Raw genomic sequence first — 25,769 nt, 5'->3', positions numbered from 1 at the left:
ATGTGGGGCTCGAACTCATGAGTCGTGAGATCATGACCTGAGCCGAAGTCTGACACTTAACTGACTGAGCCACCCAGATGCCCTGAGTGTGTTCTCTCTTTCTGACACACACTCTCCCTGTTCCATCAACTTCTCCCCACCCTCTAAGCACCAGCACATTGGAGACAGAGAAATGTGCCTATGTTGAGGTAGCTCTCTTCTCTGGCACAAGAACAGTTTTTAAATCTCTTGAGGAGTCTCTATCTGAACAGATGCCAAATGAGACCTCTCTCTGCTCAGAGGGGGTTGTTGCAGTTGGGGTGGGGCTATGTCCCATTTTCCTGCCTGTTCTCTAAAAACCGTTAAATCTCACACTTACTGCCTCACTCCCTGAGGAATTATTTGCTGTGTTGGGGTCCTCCCTGGGCGGTTTTCTCCACCAGACAAGCATGCCACTGTGGGCAAAGGCTGAGCTGAATCACTGCCTGGAACTGGCAAAACCCCAGGCACCTCAGTTACACTTATTCTGACTTGGGGTCACCTTCATGAATTGGCACATTTTCTTCACATTTAAACTAATCTGAAAAGATTCTATTTTCTTACACCTTGGAAACCACTGCTGCTGGTGCTTTTGGTCTGCTCCATTAGTTTTGTACACTTGACCCCTTCAGCCATCAGCCTTCTTAGCAAGGGGCAGTGGCTCTCACACCAGCGCACATTAGACTCACTCTGAGAGTCTTTAAAACATAGTTTTGCAGGCTTCTTTCCCAGGCCAATTAAATCAGAATCTTTGGGGGGTGGGGCCGGTTTACCAACTCACCAAGTTCTAATGGGCAGCTGGGGAAAGGACTACCAGTCCTCCTTCAGCAAGGCACTAGATGTCTTATCTTGGCCAAGTCATGTAACACTCAGTCTCAGTTTCCCCATCTATGAAATGGGCTTAATAATGGTGGCCAGATAGGGCTCCAGGCTAGGTAAAGTATTAACTTAATGCCTGACTCATCCTGAGTCCTCAGCAAGAAGGAGCTGATCATCATTGCTTTGGCTGTGGAAAAGGCTTTCTACCATAGAGCTAAACAAAGGACCACGACAAACCAACTTGTTCAAGGTCTTTGTTCAGAGAGAAGATGAAACAAAGGACCATGATAAACCAACTTGTTCAAGGTCTTTGTTCAGAGAGAAGATGAAACAAAGGACCACGATAAACCAACTTGTTCAAGGTCTTTGTTCAGAGAGAAGATGAAACTTGAGATCTTAACTCTTGGTAAAGATTGTAGTCTATAAATTGAACTCCACAAAAGAAAAAGAAAAAAAAAAGCTTGAGAAGGAACATCTCCATTTAAATGGTAATCTAGACCTACTCCATCAAACGTGAAAATTAATGTTGCTCAATTATTTGTGTACCAGATTGAATCATTTAAAGCTTTCCACAGTGAAGAGCTGCAGATGTAACTGTTATCCATTCAACCTGACTTTGCCTGACAATGATTTTTTTCTCAGTGATAAATATTAATTTCCGGTTTTAGCAAATCTATTAAGTCCCTTTGGAAAACATAAAGTCAACAAGATAGCTACTGTCTGGTCTTCAGAATTTAAATACATTATTTGAATGCAATCATTTTCAGAGTAAATAAAGCTGATAAAAATAAAAATGATTAAAATCTCTAGAAATAAAGCTAGCCGGATATGTGATGAAAAAGTAACCATGTCTTATTTTCTGCTGTTGGTTCATGTTACACACACACACACACACACACACACACACACACACACACACAGAGACAGAGAGAGACAGAGAGAATGCCTAGGCTCTTAGGCCAGATGGAGTAATGCTGCCCCAGGGACAGTGTGATTAGGGTGAGATCCAAAGAGAGGAGATGACCAATACTGCCCTTCCTAGCCAGGAGAGTGAGGCTACCCAGGCACAAAGAGGGTGTTGGTAGCTTGTGGATGGACCAGATCAGAGCCTCACTCTCATGCCAGAAGTCCCAGGAAATGCCAAGGCCCATGGGAGAATTTGGTAGGTGGATTGTTGGGGTCTTAAATGCTCCTGTGGTCCAGCTGGTCACAGCAGCACGGATGATGTGAATGGAGTAGCCCACTTTTGAGTGGATCACAAAGGCTCAAACAATATGAACTTCAAGGTGACCATAAATAACTGAGGACCAAAAATCTCCTCCTCCAGCTTTTTGCACCAGGTAAGTCTTCCCAGACTCTAGTAAGACTCCAATTTTTTTTCAATGTTTATTTATTTTTGAGAGAGAGAGACAGAGACAGAGGGGGAGGAACAGAGAGAGAGGTGAACATAGAATCTGAAGCAGGCTCCAGGCTCTGAGCTGTCAGCACAGAGCCAGACGCCGGGCTCGAACCCACAAACCATGAGATCATGACCTGAGCCGCAGTCAGACGCTTAACTGACTGAGCCACCTAGGTACCCCTCTAATAAGACTCCAGAGGAGAGAAAGAAGGGACTCCCCGTACCAAAGCTGACAATGAAACTTCCATTAGTACAAGGATAGGGTGGTGGAACCAAATTGATTTAGAAAAATACACAAGTGTTTCATGGAAGCAGTCTGTAGTCCTCACCTACTACACTGTTGTTGCTGAAAGTGTTCTAAATGTTTCTAATTTGGAGTTGACACATATGTCCCAAATATAGTATAACTGTACTTACACATGCTTTTACTGATAGAATTGCATAAAGTTACAGAACTGCATGAAGTGATAGGACAGCATAAATCCAAATACCTTTGTTATGTAACTATTACATTTAAATGTTTGGGATCAGTTTAGTGAGAGCAATTTGGAAATGTGTAATTAAGTTGAAAATGCATAAGCCCATTGAAAGACTGGCTGGCCAACTGGCCTCATTTTACTTGTGAAGAAGCTGATGCCCAGAGGACTGACTGATCTTGACTTTGCATTCACCCTAGTAGAGATTTAGAAGAGGAAGAGATTTAGCAGAGCCAAGGGCCAAACCCTGTTCACTTTCTCCCCTGCTATTTGTTATAGAGAAACCCTACACAGCTGTAAAGGAGGTGGCTCCAAGACGCTCACTGTATCACATTTACAATATTAAAGACTGGAAACAACCTAAATGTTGATTATTAGAAAAACAAGTTACTAATTTGTGTCACAGTCTTACATTGGAATGCTATATGGCAGGAAAAATGAATGAGGCAGGGTTGCATTATGAGCATAGACTAAGAAGGATAGGTATGCAATGGGACAATTTATGAAAAACTCCTACATTGCTTAGGAATACATTTTCTATATTATGTACAACAAATACTGACTACCTACCATGTGCCAGATGCTGTTCTAGGTGCTGGTGATACAGCAGTGGACAAAGTGTCTGCTTTCTTAGAACCTACATTCTAGTGACATAGTTGCACATGGAGTAGAACTATAAAGAAAGATGTTGGATTGATAAACACTGAATGCAGAATAGTAGATACCTCTGGGGAGGGCCAGGGGAATTTGATTGGAGAGGTGATGCACAGAGAGCTTCAATTATTTGCCATGTTTTATTTCTTGGTTATTTAGGCAGGTGTAGGTGGAATCTAAGTGATCAGCAGGACGCGCGGTGAGCCCAGCGTCCTCCTACGCCGCCATCTTCCGCTTCTCCTCCTGCCATGTTTTATTTCTTAAGCTGGGAAAGTGGATAACTGGTGTTTGTTGTATCATTCTCTGTGGTTTCTCATCTGATACATCTTATAAGGATCGATTTACTTTTGTTTTCTATTTTGTTTCTACAAATTTCTTTCATTCCTGTGAAAACACGTTTTCCTTCACAGATAATGGGGAGGTCAAATGAAACATAAGGAAATTAATGGAGATGTTCTGGGAACGAGTAAGTGTTTAAGGGAGCCTGTGGGTTTGGAAATAGCAAGAACTCTTGGATGTTTTGAGTGATACTGTTTCTAGAGAGAGGAAGAAGGCATGGAAACACCAGCACACAGCTGGGCCCAGGGAAACTTGGTAACTGCTTGCTGAAATAAAGGACTGATTGTGGACTTAGTTTGTTTCCAAGGAAAAAGATGGCAAGGGATTCTGCGGCACGTCCTAGAGCCTTAACCTAGCCTGGTCCCAAGGGTGACTGGCTTTATGGAGTACTACCTTGTTGATCAACGGACTGCAGGTATTTTGCCATTTAACATTCAGTCTGCATCCTGAATCATGCTGGACCCAGTTTGGCCGCTCTTATTTCAAATAATTTAGATGAACAGTCTTATCTAAAAATCATCCTTTTTAGAATCCTTTTGTCCCGTCAAGAATCCTTGCTTTATCACAGAGGTATATCTGATTAGAAAAAAGCAGAAATATTGCAATACTACCGTTTACAGCCTGTGGCCTAATAATTTCATTATTAGGAATCTATCCTTGGTAATAATCAGAGATATGGGCAAAGTTTATGTCCAATGACATGCCCAGGCATCTTATTTATAACAGTGGAAAGATGAAAAATAAATGCCCTGCAGTAAGGGAATGATGAAAACAAATATAGTATACCTATAAAATTATATTTTATACTGTCATTAAAGAAGTGCTTGTAGGGGCGCCTGGGTGGCGCAGTCGGTTAAGCGTCCGACTTCAGCCAGGTCACGATCTCGCGGTCCGTGAGTTCGAGCCCCGCGTCGGGCTCTGGGCTGATGGCTCGGAGCCTGGAGCCTGTTTCCGATTCTGTGTCTCCCTCTCTCTCTGCCCCTCCCCCATTCATGCTCTGTCTCTCTCTGTCCCAAAAATAAATAAACGTTGAAAAAAAAAAAAAATTAAAAAAAAAAAGAAGTGCTTGTAAAAACTATTTGATGACATGGGAAATTCTATATCATTAAATGAAAAAAATTGATTATAACTTTACTACATATCTATATATCTATTAATCAGTGAAATATTCCAAAATTTTAATGTTAATTTTCTTCTTTATACTTACTGTAATTTTCCAAAATTTCCATAGCATTTTGTTTTGCTGTTATAAATACACTATTAAATTTAAGTAAATAAGGAAATGAAAGATTACTATGCATTGAAAGAGAAGTGATCACAGAGTTGACGTTTCTTACAATCTTAGACATCTGCTTATATGGCTTGCTCATTTTATAAGCCTGTGAAAAGATTAACTCCTGTGATTGCAAATACTGGCATAAAATACAAGCTAGTTGTTTTTGCTTTTGCAAGGAGATGGTTGCTGGGGTCGTTATTACAGGTTCTGGGGCAGCAGCATGGCCTACTGGGAAGAGATGAACTTGGAGTGAAGACATTATTAGTTTTGTGACCTTGGGGATAACGATACTTTCCTCCCAGGGTTGAGGCGAGGATTAAACTGATCACAAAAGCTCTTGGCACAGGGCATGCACTTAATAAAAGCTGTTGACTCTGAATTCTCCTCAAGGTTATGAATACACAGTAAAAATCTAGAGGTTTTAGGTTGGGTTCTCTGCTAGTTCCCCCAAACAGGATTAATTAAAAAGCAAAGTGATTTTAAAAGGGGCATTGTTGCATTTACTGGGTAGAGCCAAGGGTGTTCTTCATGAGTTATCAAGCTTCTAAATTAAAGACATGATAAGCAAACAAAAGCCCCGTACCTACTACTGCATGGTGGGCCTCGAAAGTCCATCCCATCAGTTCCTCTCTGGGCCCATTCCCACCCCTAACATTGGGGAAAGTTCTACCAAAGTCATCAAAAAGGTAAATGGGTTCCAAATGTCTTTGTCTCTTTTTCACCTCAATACCCTGCTTTCCTTTAGAGCTTGGAATTGATAGGGTTTTCTGGTTTCCCAAAGTCCCCTGCCTCACAGAGGGTTAGCCTAAAGTAGAACCATAGTGTGGTGGAGACTTAGGCTCAATGATGTCAGATTGCCTGGTTGAATTTGTGACATGTTACTTAGCCTCTTTGAATCTCAGTTCTGTACCTGTAAAATGGGAATAATAATAAAACTTTGTAAGATTTAGTGAGGTTTAGTGTGTGTGAAGTGCTTTGAATAGTGCCTGAACCATAGAAAGCACTCCAGAAATTCTAGCTATTATTATTATCACTCCTCTTCCAGGCTCTTACCCTGAAAATCCCTCACAAATGCAAGGCCAGAAAGCGACATCTTCAGCAAGGAGGCTGTGGAAGTTGGGAGCACAGCCTTTGGCGCTGGACAGGGTGGAGTTGTGTTACAGCTCTGCCACTCTCTAGCTGTGTGACCTGGGGCGACTCACTTAATATCTGTCTCAACTGATGCTTGGGACCAGAGGTAGGGTTGTTAAGATAACTGAATAATGCTTAGCATTGTGCCTGATTCGGAGTAGGTACTTAATATGTTTTAGGTATTAATTATTGTTCCGAGTACATTGTGTATATTATCTCATTTATGCCCCACAAAACCACTGTCTTGCAAGTGAGGAAAGTTTAGCACAAAGAAGGTCAAGGCCACATGATTAGTAACTGGCAGAAACAGAACTCAAACCCATCTATCTGAACCCCCAGTCTATGGTTTTAACCTCTGTACACCACGGGCTGTAACACTGTATGACATCCCTTCTGGCTAATGACAAGGATTCATTCCTACTTCAGGGTCCATGACTGACAATGACATAATATGTTTCGACTGCTTCTAACAGGGTTATATTTTTTTTAAGTTTATTTATTATTTTTTGGGAGAAAGAGAGCAACCGTGAGCAAGGGAGAGGCAGAGAGAGGGAGAGAGAGAGAATCCTTATTTGCTGTGGGGCTCAAACTCACCAACTGTGAGATCATGACGAGCTGAAATCAAGAGTCAGATGCTTAACTGGCTGAGCCACCCAGGCGCCCCTAAACTGTGTTAATACTTCTGATCAGCATTGAGATAACTAACATTCCCCAGGTGCCCCTAAGAGGTTTACATTTTTAAAGAACACTCCTATGATTTTTGATATTTGATAATACTATGAATTTTACTGGTATGAATTTAAAGCTGAAAAGGACTGTACAATTAACAGTGTTCTAAGATGATGAAAATTTTATTCAGCTTCAGTTGGTTACATTTAATTAAATAAGTTAATGATGGAAAATTGAGTGAACCTTCTAGTGACACAGTATCAAGCCTCCCTTCCCCCTTAAACTCCCTGGTGATGGGACTTCAGATACTGGAGCAGGCTAATGGGGACAATGTTTAGATATTTCTGGGATGATGGTAGTGGGAGTTGATGTTTTACACACACACACACACACACACACACACACACACACACACACACACCTTGGCTTGTTTGTAAACAAATAGACTCAGAGATGGAAAGGACCTTAGGAGGCATGGAATTCCTCCACCCCATGCCAGTACAGATCAGTTTGAAAAACATCCATGATTAATGGCTATCTGGAATTTGTATATATCTTCAATGAGATATTCAACTGGACCCTAAACTAGTTAGAAAACTCAGATACACTCATCTGAATTCCACCTTTTTGTAATTTCTATTTCTAGGGCCCAATTCTCTCTCGCATGGTAATGTGAAAGTCTAACTCCCTCTTCTGAAATGACATAGTCCCTTACTGATAGAATTCCTTCACTGAATGATTAATTATTGATCATCAGTCAGGTGGTATGCAAGGCACTGGGAACAAAGGCATGAACAAGGCCACAAACCCTGCCCACCATGGATTGAATAGGCCAGCAAGAGCCTGGTCAGTCATGTTGCTTTCGGTGGAATGTACTTCTCCGCTTAGATATTTCCAGATCCTTCAACCACTTCTTGCATGATAGTTTCTGGACCCCTCAATATCCTAGCAATGCTTTTTTGAAAACATATAGATTAAAACAATGTTTTCATCATCGTCATGTAAATGTGTTTTATTCCCTGGTCTCTGTTCACAGATTTGTACTTCCCTTTGAAATTCTTCTTCATTCTGTTTATGGGGAAAATATTTCTGAATTGCCCTCCCGTGCACTGTCAAGCATTATGCAAGGAATTAAGGAGTTAGAGTAAAGTAGACATTGTCTGTGTCCCTGGGTATAATCTACTGGAGGAGAGAGACATGTATACAAATAGCCATTATCTATGTGACAAGGGCTATACCAAGAGTAGGAATAAGTGCTTGTCAAAGTAAGGAAAGTCTGCCTGGAACTTTTAGGATGACACTGGAATCCCAAGTAAATTCCTTGTTTTTCCTATTTTATTATTTTCTTGGGATCCTTTAAAAATTCTAAGTGGTAAAACTGTTGTTCCCCAACATATTTTCTATCTATATTCAAAAGAAGACATGAGAAATGCATAGTAAATAATCATATTAAGAGTTTATGTTTGTATAACTATATATATATGTAACTATATATATACACATATACATATATATATACATATATATACAGTGTTTTACATTTGATAGAATGCCTTGATAGAAATCAGCTCTTTAATCTTCAAATAATTTTCTTCATTTTATAGACTTGTAAACTGAGGCTCAGAGCAGTAAGAGGATGTGCCAACGTCACAAAGCCATTAAGTGGCAGAACCAGAACTCAGACCCATTCAGGACTCTAAGCCTAGGGGCTTCACTCACTGTAGCCACAGCCGCCATCCCTGATAAAAACATGGATTTGATAGGAAAATGGGAACAAGGATACACACTGTGACCTGACATCCCATAGAAAGAGAAAGAGTGTCAGAAGGTGGACGATGGTAACACTGCACCTTGGTAATCAACTCCAAAGAGCAAAGGGCAACCTCATCACATCCCTCTCATTTAAGAGTGTATAAGCCTATGTTTGCTATTTGATCGGATTCTCAGGGTTTTGCATACTCTCCCCATCCTTACTTCTGTAAACACATAATCCCAGAAGGTTATTTGGTTTCCCGTTAACAACAGTTTCCTGTTTTTTAAGGCTCTAAGGCACATCAGGTGACAGGTCACACACAGTTCTATTCCGTTCCCTTTATGAGGCAGTGATGCTAATGTGTAATCACAAATATTTTCCTTTGCCTTCAAAATGACAAGGCATTCAGGATTATTCCAGTTAATAAGATGCCACAGGAGCCCATGAAATTAATTACAAAACCTGTCTGACAAGAATAATAGGTTTTTTGAAAAGAGGAAAGCAAATAGTCTCTACTGATAGTTGTCCTTCATATGTTTTTACCTCTGGAGTATATCCTACTGCTCTGAAATGAAGAATTATATCAGTTCTCATGACCTTCTGCAAAGATTTGTCCTATAGTTCTTTGGTGGGGCATGCCAGACAGGCATAGTGATGAGGCATTTACTTTATGTCTTCAGAGTGTGGAAATACATTGGACTCTGGCCCAAACTGGCAACCTAAGTGTTATAACATTGCTGTTTAATATTTAATATCTACACTGAAAATATGAAACATCCCTGGCTTTGCAGTCAAGAATAGTGGAAATATATTCTGATTGATTCATGACATTTAAAAATGGGACTTGTCTTCCTTTTTACAGAATCAATTAGCTCCAAGTGCCCACAGTCCATGAAGACAGCCAGGGAGAGTTGGCTGCCTGTGCCTGCAGCCGGTATTTTTGTTAGAGTGTTTGGAAAAGCTAGATTTACAACTTTCTGACTTTAGTCCCTCTCCAATGTCTCTGCTTCTATCATTCCAATGGGCCACCAACAGTTTTCACAACCAAGAACAGGTGCTTACTGCAGAGCTGAGAGGTAAGCCTGGCCATTCTGTTTTCCCCGCTTCAGCTAGGCCTTGTGAGACTTGCCACAAAACCCGGATTTGCCCATTAGAACGGGAACTCAGCATGTCGGCATGTGAGTAAGTGAGTAAGTCCATCGAGAGCAGTGCTGTGTGACTCAAATATACTGCTTTGGAAATGGCATTGTTTAAATCAGCCTTACAAATACAACCTAACACATGCTTTGGCTAAACGTAGTATTTCTTGATTTAGAATATCACTGTGGAATATCACTGTGGAAATTCAGTTAAAACACACACACACACACACACACACACACACACACACACACACACACTAAACTCTGTTATCTATTCTGGCCAGGGAATGTGGCATTATGATTTTATTCATTAAGTCTAGTTTGATTCTGACAGTGTCCCTGTCACAATGCAGTGGACACAAAAGAAGTACATCAGAGTCTTCCCTTCTGAGAAGGAAAGAAGGAAAAGGAAATATATACTGGATGGCCTACTGTGCCAGGCACCTTTACATAGATTCTTGTTCAATCTAAATAGCCTGCAAGGAATTATGTCCATTTTTATAGGTGAAGAAACTCAGGCTTGAGGAGGTTAAGTAACTTGGAATATGTAAGTGTTGACACTGGCTTTAAACCAGGTCTGTCTGGCTCCACAGTCTATGCTCTTTCTCATCATAGATGCATGCAGGACACAATCAGGGAGGGATAGGAGACAGTATATAATGAAGTACAAAATTAAATATAATCAAGTGCTAAGACCTAGGGTATAAACCTCAAGCATGTTGGGTGTTCAATGGGGCAGGCAAGAAATGAATGTTTACTTTAATTATTAGAGAAGATCTCAAGGAGGAAGAAGGAGGAAAAAGGAGGATTTGAAATCCTTGCAGAATTGCCAGGATTGCAGGATCAAATATTCTTTTTAATAAAGAGCTCATAATTGTGACACAGAGTTATATTTTTAAGGAAGTCAAATGTACTCTTAGTTCTTCTGGACTTTGCCCCCTATCTTTTGTCCACTTTACTTCCTGTTCTGGGCCCACCCTCACTTATTCTGCTCATGCTCTGCTCTCGTTGCAGCACACATTTGATAAAACTCCATCACTGAGTGAAGGAAACTATCAACCTTCCCTGTGCCCATGGAAGTTCCACAGCACTCTGTATTGTTAGTGTCTACAAGAGTGTCTGGCATCTATGGGGTACCCAATAAATATTTGGTAAATGAATGAGACAAAAAGGAAAAGGATAGATGGGTAAAAATACATTTCCAGACACTAACATCACATGGACTCCCTGACTGCTTGCCAATCCCGCTGTGTTTCCTCACTTCTCTCTCCAGTGGATTCTACAAGTCAATCTGCTACTTGCTTCTAATCTCAGACTCTCAACAGATGGCTCTGCCTCTGGAAGTCATCTGACAGCAACATATTAACTTCCCACATCACACACCTGACCTTAGAAACCAGTCTTCCTACATTCAGAAATCTTCTTCTGTCTTGTATATACTCCTTCTCTCAAATGAATGGACTTTTCCTGTGAGTTTTAAAACATGCTCAAGTGTCTTCCATTACAAACAACTTTCCCAATCACCCTTTGTAAGGTCAACAATTCCCTCCATGTTTCTCTATACAATGGCCACTTTCCATTCTCCCTCTTCATCCTCTTGTCAACACTTCACCCTCTCTGCTTCTTGAAATACTGTCTTCTATGGTTTTGGGGACATCACATTCTGCTGATTTTCCTTTCTCTCTAACACCAACTTCTACACACACACACACACACACACACACACACACACACACACACTTTTTCCTGGCCCATCTTCCTCTACCTGGTCTTTGAATTTCTTCATTTCTCAGCTGTAGATCCTCTTCTCTTCTTAAGTCTGTTCTTTTTCTTTAAGTATCATCTCCACATGCAGCTTCAAGTTCTACCTATATTCAGGGGCTCACAAATCTGTATTTCCAGCCCAGATTTGTACGTTCAATTGTTCACTTGAATTCTCTACTTGGATGCATTAAGGCATTTTGAATTCACAATATCTAAAATTATACTCATGCTCTTTTCTTACAGAACTGGTGTTTTCTTACTGTTCTTTCTCAGTGAATGCCACTACCATCTACCCAACTGTACAAGTTAAAAACCTGATCATTTTTTTCTAACAGCTCATGCCCTCCTGGCTCTCACATCCATTTTAACATGAAGTCCTGTTGGTTTTTCCTCAAAAGTACCTCTTAAATAAATCCCTTTCTGGGGTGCCTGAGTGGCTCAGTCAGTTGAGCATCCAACTTCGGCTCAGGTCATGATCTCACAGTTCATGAGTTCAAGCCCCACGTCAGGCTCTGGGCTGACAGCTCAGAGCCTGGAGCCCACTTTGGATTCTGTGTCACCCTCTGTCTGCCCCTCCGCTGCTTGCACTCTGTTTCTCACATTGTCTCAAAAATAAACATTAAAATAAATAAATAAATAAAATAAAAAATAAATAAATCCCTTTCTATCTCCTCCATTACTCCAGTGCAAGCCTCCCTAAACAATTCTTGTCTTCTTCCAATGTGTTCACATTATACCAAGAGCGATCTTTTTTTAAAACATAAATATAATTATGTTATGTCCTGCTCCTCCTTCATATACCCCTGCCACAAACAAAACAACTCTTTAAAGCTTCCCATTGTGCCTAGAATAAATTCAAAACACCTAACCTGCTCTATAATGCCCATTCTCCAGGCTCTTCTCACATTACAGACCATGATGGGGGGAGGAGGCAAAGAAATAATGCCCATAGAGATAAGCCAAGGGACCCAAGAGTTTTGAGACAGCAGAAAGTGTCATCGGTGTATTGGATTCCATACACTGTAAACGTCTTCCTGACTTGATGGTAATGAGATGATTTTTAATAGTCTCTTAGAGAAGCAGTGTAGGCAGAAGGTGGTTTACAGGTGAAGTCATGGAAGCAGGGGTAATGCCTTTTCTTTTACCAAATTTGGTGTTGATGGAAAGGGGAGAAGAAAGTATCCCACTTGACCTTCTTAGGACACATGGCACTGTTGATCATTCCTTCTTCCTTCAAAGCAGGGGTATTGGGTGTTAGAGAAAAAGAAAGATACTTTGAGGACGAGGGCCTTGAGAAAGATGAAGCAATACCCATTAATGGAACAAGGTCTTAGGGAGATGGAAGGGGTGGGATCAAGGAGTTGGGTGGACAGTGAGCCTGGACCCATTCTGTTGTTAGGTGCGTATCCATTAAGGACTATTAGGTTGTCTTGGAATATTGACTCCTTTATCATTATGTAATGCCCTTCTTTATCCCTGATAAATTTCTTTGCTCTTAAGTCTGCTCTGTCTGAAATTAACATAGCTACTCTTTTTTTTTAAGTTTATTTATTTTGAGAGAGAGAGAGAGAGAGTATGAGCATGAGCACAAGAATGGGGGAGGGGCAGAGATAGAGGGGGAGAGAGAATCCCAAGCAGGCTCTGTGTTGTCAGCATGGAGCCTGATGCAGGGCTTGAAACCAGGAACCTGAGAACATGACCTGAGCTGAAATCCAGAGTTAGATGCTCAACCTACTGAGCCACCCAGGCACTCATATAGCTACTCTTGTTTTCTTTTGGTCAGTGTTAGCATAGTATATTTTTCTCCATCTCTTTACATTAATTTATATGTGTCTTTATATTTAAAGTAGGTTTCTTATAGATTTGGGTCTTATTTTGTGATCCATGCAGAAAATCTCTGTCTTTTATTTGGTATATTTAGATAGCTTACATTTTTTTGTTTGTTCATTTATCTTTTTTAGTAATTTCTACACCCAAGATGGGGTTTGAACTCATGACCCCAAGATCAAGAGTCACATGCTCTTCCAATGGAGCTGGCCAGGTGCCCCTAGATCACTGACATTTAAAGTGTTGATGAAGGTGGATTCATATCTACCATATTTGTTACCATTTTCTTTGTTCCTATTTTTGGCTTCCAAACCCTTTCTTCCTTCATTGTTTTAACTGAGTTTTATGTCATTTAATTGAAGTTTTAAATAATTCCATTTTCTTTACTTTCTTAGCATAGCAATTATACTTCTTTTTAAACTTTTTTTTTTTTAGTGGCTGCCTTAGAGTTTGCAATATACATTTAAAAGAATCCAAGTCCTGGGGCGCCTGGGTGGCGCAGTCGGTTAAGCGTCCGACTTCAGCCAGGTCACGATCTCGCGGTCCGTGAGTTCGAGCCCCGCGTCGGGCTCTGGGCTGATGGCTCAGAGCCTGGAGCCTGTTTCCGATTCTGTGTCTCCCTCTCTCTCTGCCCCTCCCCCGTTCATGCTCTGTCTCTCTCTGTCCCAAAAATAAATAAACGTTGAAAACAAAAATTAAAAAAAAAAAAAAAAAAAAAAGAATCCAAGTCCACTTTCAAATAAGTGGACAGTGAGAATGATAACAAAATATTCTTAATTCTTCCTCCCGTCCTTGCATCATTGTTGTCATTCATTTCACTTATACATGAACATGCCTAATTGAATACATCATTGCTATTATTTTGAACACATTATTATCTGTTAGATCAATTAAGAATATGAAAAATAAAAGTTTTCATTTTACTTTCACTTATTCATTCTCTAATAGTCTTCCTTTCTTTATGATGGAGATAGAAATTTCTAATGTATATCACTTCCCTTCTCTCCAGAGAGCTTCTTTTAACATTTCTTCCAAGGCAGGCCCACTGGCAACAAATTCCCTTAATTTTTGTTGGAGAAAGTCTTTCCTCCTTCACTTTTGAAGGATATTTTCATAGGATACAGAATTGCAGGTTTTAAAAATTTTTTTCCCTTTATACACTAAGTATTTTACTCTCCTCTTGCCTGCATGTTTTTTAAGAAGTTGAATATATATATATTTTTAAAGTTTATTTATTTATTTATTGAGAGAGAGAGAGAGAGAGAGAGAGAGAGAGCATGAGTAGGGGAGGGTCAGAGACAGAGGGAGAGAGAGAGAATCCCAAGTAAGCTCTTCACTGTCAGTGTGGAGCCCAATGTGGGGCTCAAGTTCACAAACTGTGAGATCATGACCTGAGCAGAAGTCAGATGCTTAACCTACTGAGCCACCCAGGTGCCCTGAGAAGTTGAATGCATTTCTTTTTTTTTTTAATTTTATTTTTTATTTTGAAAAATTTCAATCCAAATTAATTAGCATATAGTGCAACAATGATTTCAGGAGTAGATTCCTTAGTGCCCCTTACCCCTTTAGTTCATCCCCCCTCCCACAATCCCTCCAGTAACTCTCAGCTTGTTCTCCATACTTATGAGTCTCTTCTGTTTTGTCCCTTTCCCTGTTTTTATATTATTTTTGTTTCCCTTCCCTTATGTTCATCTGTTTTGCCTCTTAAAGTCCTCATATGAGTGAAGTCACATGATATTTGTCTTTCTCTGACTGACTAATTTCACTTAGCATAATACCCTCCAGTTCCATCCACGTAGTTGAAAATGGCAAGATTTCATTCTTTTTGATTGCCAAGTAATACTCCATTGTAGATATAGAATGTATTTCTTATCTTTGCTTCTCCATGGGTTAGGTGTATTTTTCCTCACGCCTTTTTCAAGATTTTTTTTTCTTTAATCTTTGACTTTTTTTGCAGTTTCAATATATTTGTATATTTCACCTTTTGTAATTGTCTCATAGTTCTTGAATGTTCTATTATGTTTCTTGTTTTCTGGGTTTTTTCTATCTCTTTGCCTTTTCAGTTTTAGAAGCTTCTGTTTTCGTATCCTCAAGCTCAGATATTTTTTCCTCAGCCATGTCTAGTTTACTAATGAGCCTAGTAAATGCAGTCCTCATTTCTGTTCTAGTGTTTTTGATTCCTAGCATTTCTTTTTGTTTCTTTCTTAGGATTTCCATCTCTTTGCTTACGTTACCTTGCATGTTACCTGTTCTTGCATGTTGTCTACTTTTTCCATTTAAGCCCTCAACATATTAATAATATTTTTAATAAAATTCCTGTTCCTATAAGTCCAGTAATCCTGCCATATATTACTCTTGTTCTCATGCTTTTCAAATCTGTTTTTGCCTTTTAGGATGCCTTCTAGTTTTTTGTTGAAAGGTGGACATGATGTACTAGGTAAAAGAAACTGCAATAAATAAACTTTTAGTAACGCAGTGGTAAGGTGTGGGGGCAGAGGAACCATTCTGTGAAACACATACTGTCCTATGGTTATGTCAGTCTTTTGGAGACCCCCCTGGACTGTGAACTTCACCAGTGTATCTCAGGATCTTCCCCCCTTAGGTGGAACAGGATAGCTAGAAGGGGCTGGAGTTGGGTATTTTTGTTCTCCCAGGTAGAGTAGGCTCTGATAAAACCACAGCAGGTTAGGTTCTGACAAAATAGTTTCTCCTGGGAGCAGGCCTTGTTAAAAACAGAGGGCTCCGGTGTATTTCAAAACAGTTCCGTGCCCCTTCTCCTTGCCAGAAGCACTAAAGGATTTTTCTCTGATATTCACTGTGAGGGCCTGGTAGAGCTTGTGGAAGTAAAACTCACAGAAGCGTGGGGACCCCTATGCCTGGCTCCCCCCTGGAGTTTTGAATTCTCACACTTGCCCACACTGAGCCTCCTGCAATTTGCCAAGTACAGTGTAGGGTTTCCTACCTACACAGGCACTGGCTCCTGGTGAGGTTCTTGCTTGTGGGTTTCTATTCTGGTAAGCTGTGATTCTTTGACTCTGCCTGTCTCTCCAATTTTGGGTGCAGTGGTTTGTCTTGTGACCTACTTCTCTGAGAGATTTAAGAAGAACTGTTGAATTTTCAGTTTGTTCAGCTTATTACTTGTTGTTAAGAAACACTGGTTATGATAAAGTTCCTACATGCCAGACTGAAAACCAGAAGTGCTCAATTAGCATTCCCTTAGCTGAGGAAATGGGGGCCTCTGTCAGCTACAGAAAGGCAGTGATTCCTAAAAAGTTCAGTCTGAGTTGGGCTGGGGAAGGGTTTACATTTATGCAGTATTTGTTCTGTACAAGGCCCCCTGTACTGTCTACATCTCCCAACAGTACTTCCAAGTGGGGTTATCATCATTTTCTGGAGAAGGAAACCCAGGCTCAAAAGAGTTATCAAGCATCCATACACACACAAATAGTAATCCAGTTAAGGAATGGGCAGAAGGAGAGCCTGGGTGGCTCAGTCAGTTAAACGTCTGACTATGGTCACGATCTTATAGTTTGTGAGTTCGAGCCCTGCACTGGGCTCTGCCTGTGTGGAGCCTGCTTGGGATTCTCTCTCTCTCCCTCTCTCTCTGCCCCTCCCTCACTTGTGTTCTCTCTCTGTCTCAAAATAAATAAAATTTTTAAAATGTGTATTTATTTTTGAGAGAGAGACAGAGAGACAGGGCATGAGCAGGGGAGGGGCAGAGAGAGAAGGAGACACAGAATCTGAAGCAGGCTCCAGGCTCCAGGCTCCCAGCTGTCAGCACAGCACCCAATGCAGGGCTTAAACCCAGGAACCACGAGATCGTGACCTGAGCCAAAGTCATCTAGATGCCCAACCAACTGAGCCACTGATGCTAAAAATAAATAAATAAACCTTAAAAAAAAGAAAGTGGTGGTCAGAAGTGGTCAAAAGACATAAATAGACATTTTTCCAAAGAAGGCATACAGATAGCTTACAGACACATGAAAAGATGCTCAGTATCACTCATCACCAGGGAAATACAAATCAAAACCATGAGATACCACCTCACACCTATCAGAATGGCTAAAATTAACAACACAGGAAACAACAGGTGTTGGTGAAGATGTAGGGAAAGGGGAACCCTCTTTCACTGTTGGTGGGAATGCAAACTGGTGCAGCCACTCTGGAAAACAGTATAAAGGTTCCTCAAAAAGTTAAAAATAAAACTACCCTGTGACCCAACAGTTGCACGAGTAGGTATTTACCCAAAGGATACAAACATAACTGATTCAAAGGGGCACATGCACCCCAGTGTTTATAGCAGTGCTATCAACAATAGCCAAATTATGGAAAGAACCCAAATGTTCATCGACTGATTAATGGATAAAGGAGATGTTATACACACACACACACACACACACACACACACACACACAAATGTACATAATGGAATATTACTTAGCCACAAAAAAGAATGAAATCTTGCCATTTTCAACAACATGGATGGAGCTAGAGTGTATTATGCTAAGCAAAAAAAGTCAGAGAAAGACAAATATCCTATGATTTCACTCATATGTGGAATCTAAGAAAGAAAACAGATGAACATAGAGGATGAGGGAAAATAAAAGAGGGAAACAAACCATAAGAGACTTTTCACTATAGAGAACAAACTGGGTTGATGGAGGGGAGGTGGATGAGGGAGGGGCTAAATGGGTGATGGGCATTAAGGAGGGCACTTGTGATGAGCACTGAGAGTTATATGTAAATGATAAATCACTAAATTCTATGTCTGAAACCAATATTACGCTATATGTTAACTAACTAGAATGTAAATTAAAAATTGATACAAAAAAAGTTAGCAAGAGTTAGCAAGTTATCAAAAATCACATATAAAGAAGAACTAGAAGTCATTTTATGGGCTTTAAAAAAATGGACTTTTATTGGGGACATACTACATGCCAGGCTAGTGGCAGGCATTGAGGACACCCAGAGCAGGACGCACTCCCTGTCATGCCACAGAATATTACAACACAGGGTCTCATGGGCTCCCCAAGAAGGTGAACTGAACATGTAATGAGGTAAGGGCTTCTTTGAGAAGAAGCTTGGTCCTGATGGTGCATGACTGGGTTATCTGGAATAGGCATGATGGGTGGTAGAAGCTTCTATAGAGAGGAAAAGGACTGTGCAAATCACAAGCCACTTGGAGGAATGGAAAATGGCTTGGTGTAGCTGGAGTATTCAGTGTGTTTTGGTGACTGGCAAGGGATGAATTTGGGAGGGATGCAGGGGTTCAGATTTTGATTTGAAGGTTCCCATGTATTATGATGAGAGTTTCCAATTTCATTCTGACATCAATGAGGAGGCAAAAAGGTTTTTAAGAAGCAGAATGCCGTGACTGGCTTTGCTTTTCAGCAAGATGATTATGTTGTGTGCCACAGGAGGCTGGGGCAGGGAGACTGGTTGGAGACTGTCTCTGTGATCCCATGGAGGAAGGCCAAGGGTGCAAACCAGGGCAGTGGCAGTGGGACTGGAGAGGGAAGGAGAGATTTCTGCACAGGAGAACTGACTGGCTTCTTGAACAAACTGATGTAGAGGGGGAGAAAAAGGAAGGAGGCTATGAAGACATCCTGTTTCTGGCTTGGGCAGCTGGCAGGATGGAGGTATCATTAACAGAAATAGGGAAAACAGAAGGGCGAGCAGATTTTGTGGGGGAAGATGGGGAGTTTGGTTTTGGATGTGTTGAGTTTGAGATGCACATGGGAGATCCAACCAGCACTGTTTAGCAGGCAGACATATGCAACAGGAGCTCACCTGGGAACTCTGGGTGAAGTGGAAATCATGCCTATGGCTGAGCTTTTTAAAGGAGAACATGTTCAGTGAGGATCCAAAGGGCCATGGATGCTGGGGAACACCCACATTTAAGTAAAGGACCAACAGAGAGCAGGTCAGCAAGAAAACCAAGAACGAGTGGACCAATATGTAGGAGGAGCACCGAGAGAGTGAACACAGAGTAGGGCAAGAGATCTGTGGCCAAGGCTGACTCAGTGTCCACCAAACTCATCCCTCCTTTCCTGGAGGCACAAGAAAGCTCCATTTTCCCAGCCTCCCTGGATGTAGGGAGGGACAGTGACTGGGGAACACCTGAAGAACGTGGGAGAAGGTAATGTGCAATTAAGAGCTGGTCCATCTTCCTCAGGCTCTTTGCCTTCCCATCCATGATCCCTTTGGAGGTTGTATGTACAAGAACCCTGGAAAGTACTCAGATTTTGAGTTTTATTTGTTACCATAGCAGAGCCCAGCCTATCTTTCCTGATCCTGGCTCTGGAGTCAGATGGCTATGTTTGAATTCTGTCTTTACCTCTTGCCAGCTATGTGACCTTGAATAAACTGTTTAATTTCTCTGTGCCTCAGTTTCCTTATTGGAATAACACTATAATAATAATAATAATAATAATAATAATAAGTAACAAAAAATATGTTTTAAATAAAATATATTTAAATAAAATATAACAGTAATATCTAACTCGTCATTGTCTGAGGATAAAATGAGGTAATAAATGTGAAGCACTTAGAACAGTATAAATAATTTAGAAGTGTTAGAATCTAAGGGAGAGAGGAGAATGTCAAGAATGTGAAGATGATTTACTCCTGGGGTCAGCAAACTATAGCCTGCAGGTCAAATCCACTGTGCTGCTTGTTTGTGTATAGGCTCTCAGTTTTGGGTTTTACATTTAAAAAAAAAATTTTTTTTTCAACGTTTATTTATTTTTGGGACAGAGAGAGACAGAGCACGAACGGGGGAGGGGCAGAGGGAGAGGGAGACACAGAATCGGAAACAGGCTCCAGGCTCTGAGCCATCAGCCCAGAGCCGGACGTGGGGCTTGAACTCACGGACCGCGAGATCGTGACCTGGCTGAAGTCGGACGCTTAACCGACTGCGCCACCCAGGCGCCCCTGGGTTTTACATTTTTAAATAGTTGAAATAAATCACAGGAGGAGTACATGGAATTCAAATTTCAGTATCAGTAAATAAAGCTTTACTGGAACACAGCCAAACTCATTTGTTTACGTGTTGTTATGACTGCTTTTCACCACAATGTGGACTTTGAATAATTGCAACAGAGACCACATGGCTCACAAAACCTAAGGTATTTACTACCCTTTATAGTAAAAGTTTGGTGAATAACACGCAGCAAAGGTCAAGAAAATTAACTAAAAAGTGTTAACTGGAATTGACAAAGATCACCAGTGACCTTGACAATGGCTTTATTTGGAATGGTAAAAGTAAAAACTAGATTCTGGCTAATCAAAGTTTGTTTCCCAGCTCTGCAGCTTGCTAGCTGTGCAGTCTTGGGAAGTGTCTTAACTTCTATGAGGTTCAATGTCCTCTGTTGTAAATTGGGGATAAAAGGAGCTACCTTCTTGAGTTATTTAAGGATTGACAACAATGCATGTAAATCATAAAACACAGTGTCTGGCTTATAACAGATGCTCAAAAAATGCAAGCTCTTGCTTTATTTAATCTGCTACCACCAAAATTTCTGTTCCTTGATAGGTAATGCCTTTTTGCTTTTAATATTCTATTTTTGTCTTCTGTGTTCTGATGTTTTACATTATATGCCAGGTTTCTGTCAGATCACACCTCTTTAATGAGGCCATCCTACTTAAAACTATAATCTGTTCCCAACCCCAGCATTCCTGACCCTCTCACCTTGTTCTACTTCTTTTCTCATAGAATTTACCACTTCTGACATCTGGAGAATTTACTAACTTATCATGTTGACGTTTAGCATCCGTCTTCTGTACTAGAATATAAGCTTCTTGCCTATTTTATACAATTACATATTTCAGTTATGTAAACAATACCTGGCATATATTAGGCGCTCAATTAGTATTTGTTGAGTGACTAAATGATGAGGTGAAGAGGTGTTTTTTTGTATCTTTTTTTTTAATCTTGCTCAGAACTGGATGTGTTCCTTCAATCTTGGGATTTGTGTCATTTCTCATCTCTGTAAAATTCTCAACTATTATCTGTTTAAATAATAAAATAAAATGGTAACTAAAAGGGAGCCCCTGTTCCATCCTCTCCCATTTTTTCCTGGAACTCTTTTTTGAATATGTTGGCCCTACCATTCTATCCTCAGTGTCTCCTAAGTTCTTTCTTACATTTGACAACTATTCAGCATTCTGTTTTATTCTAAGGCAATTTCCTCAGCTCTGTCCTTAGGTCTCTTTTCAGCTATGTTCTGTCTGCTATTCAACCTGTTAACTAGGTTTTTATTTCAATGGCAATATTTTTTGTACTTAGAATTTCTATTTCTTTCCTTTTCCTTCCTGCCTCTTCCTTCCCATTCTCTCTTGTACTCGTTTCATGGTTTCTTCCTTTTATCTTCTTGAATATTTTAAGTATTCCTATATTAAAAATTCTTTCAGACTTTCCTGTTCTCTCTAGTTCTTGAGGGGTGTGAAACCTTCCATTTTTAAATCAGCTGGATATCTTGTAATGGTTCATTTCTTCATCCAGCCTGTAATTTTGGATCATGAGCTCATCTTCAATAGTGGTGTTTAGAATCTGCCTCTGATAGAGTCTTAGGGGCTGGCAACTGAAAAGGCTCCTAAAATGTACCACTGAATGGCCTGTATTTGGAGGCTGAGTTAGGAGGCAGTCTGGTACAGATGTGAGGAAATGTGCCCTAAGTTCACTTCCCCACTGTGAAACTATTTTTGTAATGGTGGGCAACTTGCTCTTTGAGTCTTAATTTTCTTTATCTATAAAATGAAGATAATAATCCCTATATCCTAGAGATGTTGTAAGTAATTAGTGACAAAATAAAACTAAGGAACTCAGCACAATGTTTAATATATATTAAATGTCAATAAATGTTAAAAAATAGTATAAATACATAGTACTTATTATATCACTTGTCAATATTTTCTCCTTGCTTTGTGATATAAAAGAAGAAACCCAATGCTCATGAAAATAGCTTCTGAATATGAATATAAGATGTGTAGCCAGCCATTACATTTGGACACTGGTTAGATATGCTTTATCTGTGACATATATTAGTTGAAGATGGGAGAAAAAAACCCTTGGGAACACATTCACTTGGCTTTCAGCCATCACAGAGCAACACTGATGAGTGGTAGAAGGAATTTTCAGACATTATCCTTTTTTTAAACAAAAAGCCTAATTAGAGAGTCGGAGCATTTGCCCAACTATTTTGGATTATTAAAATACAGCAGTGGGGAGAGTTCTGCTGAGAGGAAAATGACCCAGATAAATTTCTCTAGTTTTATTAAAATAGAAAATATAATTGACTTCTTGGCTGTGTTGTCCTTGGTCATTAGTCCTTTTCAAAGGTTAGAAATAGAAAAGCAGAACCGTGAACCTGTAGCTGATACTCAGTAAATACTGTTAGTTCATTATTGGAAAGGGATAGAGACACAGACAAATTCTTGGACAAGAGAACCTCACACAACCTCATTTCCATCTCATGTAACTTTAACCACAAACTTTTCCTTAATTAATTGCTGTTTTGGAACTGTCGGGAAGGGAAGGCTGAAAGGCCAAAGTTCGTGGACAAAAGCTATAGGTTAGTGTGATTTATCATGAAATATGGTATTAGTTATCTGTAAACACTTGAAAAAATGATTTATAATTCTAATTTTCATAAAACATTTACAAAGGCTAAAATTTAAATTTTAAAACCATTTAAAATAAAGAGATATTTTTAGATTTTAATTACCTGATCTTCATAATCAGAACCTGTATCAATGGTCTCTCCTGTGTCCAACATCATCGAAGGATCAAGGTCACCCGAACCTAAGATTTGAAAAGAGAAGTTTACCTGATGAAGGTTGTCTGCGTATGTTTGTAAAGCAAACTATCTCCCACTAGGTTTCTGTTCTTATGTGTACATTAAAGTCACAAACATTTTTAGACACTTCCCTTCTGCTGGGCACCATGTTTAGGCTCCAGATAAAAAATGTAGATCCTCTAGACACCATTTCCACTCTTGAGAATAAGACAGTCTTGTGGAGGAGACTGATTTGTCAACAGCAAGGTTCAGAAACCAAAATAAAGAGCTAATTCTGACTAGTAGTGGAGGTGATGATGGAGGTAAAAAATAATCACAAGGAATTAATCTATAAGCCTTTACTTTGAAGGTGAGTAAAGATGGTCCAGGAGGAGAAGTGGTTTAGGGCTGTGTAGTAGTAAATGAGATAGAAGGAATGATGAGCAAAGTACAGAGTGGGTATAGCAAGGGAGCTCCAGTAATAAGTGGGGCTGAGTTTGCTCTCTCCATGAAAACCTGACAAGTTTTTCCTCCAGCCTTTGGGTCACTTGAGTCCTTAATGATGAGAAAAATCTTGTTAACTTAATGTGTTAACAGAGAGCTTCTCCCCTGCCCCTCCCCAAGGGCATTAATCCTCAAGGCTCAGACTTAAACCGGTAATTTTCATAATGGGGCTCCTGAAGCAAAACCAATTTATCATCCTTGTTTAGTGACTGTTTTCTGCTGGGAAATACATATCACCTAACTAGCCACAAAGACAGAATCCAGTGCTATTCATTAAATGCTATACATCCCTATGAAGAAGTAAACCACTCCACATATCCTGGTAAACTTGCCCTTGCCAAATAATTCCTGGTCAGAAGACACAATGAGTTATTTTTAATGAAGACGGATTTTTACAAAAACATCAAGCATCTCACGTGCTTCTCAGATATGGGCCATTCGAGAGATGCTGCTTTCATACTTTTTTCCAAAGAGTGATTCAATGTATGTCCTCACACAGTCTTTTCTCATCTCTTCTTTTCCTTTTCCTTCTCATCATTACCTCTGCTATTTATCAGATTGACTAAGGACCGACCCATTATCGTATTGTCTAAGTACTAAGCAAGTAACACCCTTGTTTATTGTGTTTGTATCTTTACAATTTTTTTAAAGGATGACAGTTTTTCAGAATGGAGATGCTTGACCCATCAAAGAATTTTGGAAAGGTAACTAATTGTGGAGTTTCCACATTCGGTTGCATAGGTTTGTAGGGCACAACCTCTGGGTGATGCCATCACATCAAGAGGGCAGCCCTTGCCAAGTCCATCGTTAATAAGGTAGTTGCCCGAAAGGAGTCAGGAAGACTACACGCCACTATTAACGCTATTAACAAAATGAGACTAGAAGGGCCATATGAAAACTTAAATTTTATACATACTTTTATTTATTTATTTTTTTAAGGCTTATTTTTGAGAGAGAGTGAGAAAGACAGAGCGCACAAGTGGGGAAGGGGCACAGAGAGGAGGACAGAGGATCTGAAGATGGCTCTGCGCTGACAGCAGACAGCCCAATGTGGGGCTTGAACTCACGAACTGCAAGATCATGACCTGAGCCTAAGCCAGATGCTCAACCAACTGAGCCATCCAGGTGCTCTATATATAATTTTAAAAAGTAGTGGTGTTATATGTAATTTTTCTATTTTTGTGCTTTTGCCATTTTTCAAATAAGAAATGTTATAAGGTATATCTGAGGGCCAAAATATTTGACTGTTCTGAAGCCCAGTTTGAGATCAGTTTGCACTTATGTGTTGTGGGGCAGTTAAGACGTCAGAAGTAAATGTGTATTTTTCCATATAAGATCGTGGAAGTTTTAGAACCCATATTTCACAGAACACTGCCATCTCATTTTAGAAAAGAAAACAATGAGCTTTGCAGAAGGCAAATAACTTGGGCTAGGTCCTACTGAAAGTGAGGGAGATCAAAGACAGAAGTTGTAGCTCCCATTTCTTCCAATACATCCTTCCCACTCCAAATGCTAAGCAGGAGCAATCCAACTGGTTCTACAAATATGATCGTTCATTACAGTACCCTACAGGACAGGATGTGGAGGAGTTGGCTGCCTCTTTTACATCCTGAGAAAATGAGGAACCGTGGATGGCTGGTGATGAGGGGTGTCACCAGGTGGCTGCAGAAATGGAAGAACCAGAAGTGGAAGCAAAGAGTGTCACTCCAGCCTGTGACGATCGATGCTCGTTGCTGGGTGGTTGCTATTGACAGCATCATTAAAGGTAATGCCAATTTTATTTAGCTTTCGTTATTTCCATAATATGGATCTTACCCACCACATGGAGAAGTGGTGATAGGTACTTGGATTCAAATGATATCCTCACTTCAGCTGTATTTGGAGTGATTCATGTGGAATGAGCAATGTGATCCGAACACAAAGGCTTATTAAACATATAGACGCTTTAGTTCCTGTGTCCTATTTATTTTGTTCAATTAGAAGCCTTTCTTTCAGCTGTTTTAAAAAAGGTACAAAGTGAAGGGCTCTTAGACAACCTGGTTAACAGGTATTACACATGAATATTTGTAACCAGAACAAGATTATTAGAAAACTATCTTCGGCAATGGTAGAATGAAGACATCTTTGTCCGAGGGGAAAAAAAAGAAAAAAAAAATCTTTAAAAAAAACAAATTTGTGCTTACAAAGAAGAAGAGCTCGGCTTTCCTAATAAAATGCTTTTA

The 25,769-nt window shown here is 40.1% G+C and overlaps 1 protein-coding gene across 2 annotated transcripts in view; it reads right to left on the bottom strand.

Annotated features, from left to right (window-relative positions):
• AK5 (adenylate kinase 5) overlaps window positions 1-25,769 on the bottom strand; it is a 258,793-nt gene that overhangs the window by 95,346 nt on the left and 137,678 nt on the right. For both annotated transcript variants that reach the window (XM_030324267.1, XM_030324268.1), the window contains exon 8: window positions 22,993-23,069. In XM_030324267.1, the coding sequence (XP_030180127.1) occupies window positions 22,993-23,069 (77 nt within the window). The remainder of the gene's footprint in view (window positions 1-22,992; window positions 23,070-25,769) is intronic.

The sequence above is a fragment of the Lynx canadensis genome, chromosome C1 (genome assembly GCF_007474595.2).
Source record: "Lynx canadensis isolate LIC74 chromosome C1, mLynCan4.pri.v2, whole genome shotgun sequence".
In the NCBI taxonomy this organism is placed as follows: Eukaryota; Metazoa; Chordata; class Mammalia; order Carnivora; family Felidae; genus Lynx; species Lynx canadensis.
The sequence above is the reverse complement of the archived record's forward strand: the minus strand, read 5'-3'. Positions and strand labels throughout refer to the sequence as shown.